The 4,731-nt window shown below is 41.4% G+C and overlaps 1 protein-coding gene across 1 annotated transcript; it reads right to left on the reverse strand.

Moving 5' to 3' along the window:
• Positions 1-1,473: 1,473 nt before the first annotated feature.
• LOC110116552 lies at positions 1,474-3,487 on the reverse strand. Its single transcript, XM_020850164.2, has 5 exons — positions 2,839-3,487; positions 2,629-2,755; positions 2,263-2,550; positions 2,084-2,188; positions 1,474-2,004 (listed from the first exon to the last, which is right to left on the reverse strand). Exons 1-5 carry the CDS (start codon positions 3,366-3,368, stop codon positions 1,564-1,566), a joined length of 1,491 nt encoding a protein of 496 aa, XP_020705823.2. The 5' UTR covers positions 3,369-3,487; the 3' UTR covers positions 1,474-1,563.
• Positions 3,488-4,731: the final 1,244 nt, after the last annotated feature.

Raw genomic sequence — 4,731 nt, forward strand, 5'->3', positions numbered from 1 at the left:
CATACAAGAAGAATTAGAACTACATGAGCAAATGCAGTTAAAAGATAATACTCACAAGCTAGGAAGATTCACACATGAGCTCAAATTATCAGGAATAGTCCCTTCAAGATAGTTATTCGCAATCTTCCTAAATCATTAATTTCATTACTCTTTTTCATTTTTTGGTAGAAAGAAACATGAAAAAATTAAGCCTCTAGACCAAAAAAATTTAGTTTAGAAAGACCATACAAGTCAAATAAGTCTGTTAGCAAAGAAAAAGCAGGGTAAAGGATAGGTTTTCAATACATTTGGTAGGTAGATTACTTTGCTTCCTACACATTCAAGAGTGATGTACTTGCTCAAATATTCACAATGATTGCCTCCTTGTGAGTGTTCCTACGTTGATGCTCACACTCTTTGGTTGCAGCATCTACCCATTCATGGCCATCAACTCCAACTGAGTGCCACTATATGTTAACGCAAGGACTTGCAAATCAAGTGCTAAGAACTACTTTTAAACAATCAAGTGCTAAGAACTTCTTTCAAACACATTGAAAAAATTAGGGTATTCATAGGTATGCAAAATTCAAAGATATATGAAATAACTCATTTAGAAAATCACTTCTGATTTAAAAATTGATGAAATCATATAGTTTAGATGATACCCAAGGTGTTGTGGCGGCTTAGGTTAATGAAGGTCAAAGAGGGCTGCGCTCAGGTTGTAGAAGATCGAGCAGATGAATAATGATGGATGATTTGACAGTGATGGCAGTATCGGTCGCGGTTCGATGTCGGCTTGAGCATGAAGTCATGGAGGTTCGCCGAATGGAACTACAGGAGGACGGAGCACGAACACTATAGGAAAACCTGTTATTACCGGCGGACTTAATCCGCCGGAAACAATGTAAAATCCGACGGAACCGGTAGTTTCCGGCGCATGTTCCGGCGCAAATATCTCCGCCGGTTTTTGGTGCGTCGATAATTTGTTTCCGACGTATAAGTTGCGCCGGAAAAAGTTCCGGCGCAGTTTCCGACGCATTACCGGCGCATTAAACGGTTTGTTTGCCGACGTGAAGAATATGAGAATTCCGGCGCCTAATGCGCCGGTTTTTACCGTCGTATAATGCGACGGTAATTAACGGCGGATAAGTCGCCGGAGTTGCGCCATCAAAATTCCACAGTTATTTTACGTCGCAATTGTTGCGCCGGTAATTACCGGCGGAATATCCGCCGGACTTGCGACGGTAGTGGCCGACGGATCATATTCGCCGGTACGTACGATACATTTCGTTGTATCGTATTTTCCGACGGATTACCGGCGCATAATCCGCCGGAAACCTGTAGCATTGACAAAAAAAAAATTGCCTTCCCAGCCAACAATCCCATTTCCACACCTGCAAACCTATCAATTCTAACACATACAAGTTCCACAACAGGTTCACAACAGTTCCACAACTTCACAATAATTTATAACAGTTTCACAACAGTTTAGCACTAAAAATCAACTGATAACATCATATTAAAAGTAATTATCCAATAACATAAGTTCACATAAAAATACAAGTTCATTTCAACTAAATTACACTACTCTGACTCCGTCGACTCCTCCTCAGGTGGAGCTACGTCTTTTCCACTCAGTTGCTCCCTCATCTTGCGCATTTCATCCAGCAACTGATTGTGTTGCTCCGTACTTGTTTGCACCTGTGCTTGCAGCTGAGCTTGAATCTGTGCTTGCAGCTGAGCTTGCCAATCAACTTGTGATTTCCTTACTTGTTCTAGCTCAGCTTGAAGGGCAATTATTTGTTGAGCTTGTAAGGACTCATGCGAACTGGATGCGAAGCTGGATGCAGTAGAGGAGGTCATCCCCTCGTATGCCTGAGCTTGCGCACCTAAGCCATATACTCTACCATGCTGCATTCCTCCGACGGCCTGCGACCACATGCGATACTCAGAATACTCCACAGAGCCGCCAGAAGAGCCCTCACCTGATGCGGCATGAGTCTCTCGAATCCGTGTATATTCCTCCTGTGAAAATCGAATATAAGTATATATATAATTAAACTAAAACTTATAAAATATCAAATATTTATAAAAATATACTTACATGGGCCTTCCTTGCTCTCTCATCAATCCATTGTTGATCCTCCTGTCGCTTATGAGTGCGACTATGCAATTCCACAGGAGTTGGTTCTCTACCAAGTGACGCTTTCTGTTACAATTAAGAGAGTTTTATCAATACTAATTATTAAAAAACAATTTTAAAAAATAATTAAAATTCATTACCAAACGACGCCTGTGCTCAGTATGTGGAACGGAGCCTCCTGTATGAAGTGCACTACCTAAGCCCCCAACATCAGAAGCTCTGTTCTGTCGATTTTGATCCCTCCTCCTAGTGTACTCTTCGCTGCCCCAAGCTGCATTCAACTCAGCCCATATCTCCTCTCCAATCCACAATGGTCGTTTCCCAACCTTTCTAACATCTGTGAACATGTCGCGCATCCGAGTAGAGCCACGCTTCTCAAAATTCTTTCTAATCTTGTCATTGTGTTGGGGCAGCCAACAAAACTCTTTCTGCAATAAAAAACAATCAATTTACCTTAAGTAAGAAAGAATAAATCATTTAACATAAAAACAAAAACACAGAAATACCTCAAACTCTCTAAACCACATCTCCCGGACTTCTTTTGGGACTTTCTTCCAAGAAACATAAGGAGCGTCAAACCTGCTCCGTATGATGTCCCGTATTTTATGTGTTGGTTGTTTTGATGGATAGAACCTACAAAAATAAAGTTATGTAAAACAAATATAAAATATAAAATAAAACAATTAGTTAGTTTAAATAAAAGTTACTATACGTACGTGTCACCCTCAGGTGCTATCAACATTCTACCATCTGTCTGCTGCTCTGCTGCAGCTGCTGTCGAAGGTCCAGCTGCTGTCGAAGGTCCAGTTGTAGCAGGCTGATGGGGTGGTGGGGGATAGTATGGTGGAGCATATGGTGGAAATGGATAAGTAGGAGGGGCACCAGCATAAGGTGGGGGTGTGAAGTATGGGTAGAAAGGAGTAGCCTGCCCGAGATCTGGTGAAGGAAATCGAAGGTCCGGTGAGTAGAACTGCGGGCTACTGGCTCCAGGAGTGGGTAAAGGCTGTGTAGCAGGCTGAGGCTGTGTAGCAGGCTGAGGCTGTGTAGCAGGCTGAGGCTGTGTAGCAGGCTGAGGCTGTGTAGCAGGCTGAGGCTGTGTAGCAGGCTGAGACTGTGTAGCAGGCTGAGCCGAGGTGGTCTCCTCAGTACGTAGTGACCTATGTGGTCCAATTGTAGTCTTCTTAGTGCGCCTGTTAAAAATATTTTTTATCAACCCTCTATTAGGCTGCTCCTCACCTGAAGCCATCTGCACATAAATAAAAAAGAAATATTAGAAATATGAGTTATAACAGAAATGGAAATTAACGCAGTGCAGTAGCTAAAAAAAATGGACTGAAGTAAAATACAGGTAAGTAAAAAAAAAAAACAGAGTGTAGTAGCTATAAAAAACAGTGAAGTAAAATACAGGGAAGTAAAATAATTTACCTTATGTTGTTAACTCATCATTTGTTGATTCACTTTCATCAGATGATACACTCCTAGCACAATCAGATTCATCATCACTTTCCTCTATGTTTAGATCTACCTCCTCTAACTGCAACTCGCTCTCATTAAATCTGATTTGGTCATCTACATTGATTGGGAGATCTTTTAAATTAGACATAAACTCTTCTTGGTGTGCTGTTGGTATCGTACTGGTTTTCTCAATTACTCCCCTTTCGGGCAGCTCATTCTAAGCGGGTTTCTGGGTTGACCCTCCAACCCGTCGGGTCAACCTGAACTCGACCCGTTTTGAAATCGGGTCGGATCCAACCCGAATTTTTTGGGTCAGGTCCGGATCGGGTTTTCGTGTCATGTCAAATATTGACACCCCTAGTCTGCTAGATTGTTCCAAATTTTGACTATAATTAGCGGGCATATCATTTCCAAAAATCTTAAATATGCCCTTACTCTATATATTAGTTCTTGGGAGGGCTTGAATCCTTGGCTTGAGGGTCAATAGAGCTCAAAGGCTTGAATAAACACTAAACTCCATTGGATAGCCATTGTTCGACCACCGACGATGGATCACTACCATCGAGCCACCACCATTTAGCCATTTAGTTTGACCACCATCATGGCCTAACCATCAACATTGGACCGCCATTGCCATGCCTCAAACTATTGACAACCATCGCTTAAATACAGTCCCTCGTCCATTGTAGTCCGAATAAGGCCGTCCAACAACTATCTCATAATTACAATCCTTCGATCACTATCGTCTGACTACTCTTCTCTGATTACTTAATATCGTCTGATTATGATCTTCCAACTATCATCGCTAGAATATGATCTTTTGACCACCATTATCGCTACTATCCTTCGCTCAACTACAGTCATTTGACAACCATCACTTGACTAAAGTTGCCCAACCTTCATTGCTCAACTATAATCCTTCCACCTCCCTTACCTTAGTATCCTCCAACAACTCTTGTTTAACTATAATCATCTGAAGCTACTATTATCCAACTACAATCATCACACTATACTCACCCGACCATATCATTTACTATAGTCCTTTGAAGATCGATTAATCATTCATTAATTTTAAAATAAATCTCTTAATTTTGAGCCTATCATAACCACTTCTTGTTCACCAAAATACTTTTCTTCTTGATTCGGGTCCAAAA

Source organism: Dendrobium catenatum, unplaced genomic scaffold (assembly GCF_001605985.2).
Source record: "Dendrobium catenatum unplaced genomic scaffold, ASM160598v2 original_scaffold_76227, whole genome shotgun sequence".
NCBI classification, from domain to species: domain Eukaryota; kingdom Viridiplantae; phylum Streptophyta; class Magnoliopsida; order Asparagales; family Orchidaceae; genus Dendrobium; species Dendrobium catenatum.

Bases quoted from the DNA above. Each gene is read 5' to 3' on its own strand.
- LOC110116552 (XM_020850164.2), bottom strand. From the start codon at position 3,368: ATGGCTTCAGGTGAGGAGCAGCCTAATAGAGGGTTGATAAAAAATATT. The intron at 2,551-2,628 runs GTATTTCTGTGT...TTTTTATTGCAG, and splicing joins TGTGGTTTAGAGAGTTTGAG to AAAGAGTTTTGTTGGCTGCC. The intron at 2,189-2,262 runs GTAATGAATTTT...TAATTGTAACAG, and splicing joins CTGAGCACAGGCGTCGTTTG to AAAGCGTCACTTGGTAGAGA.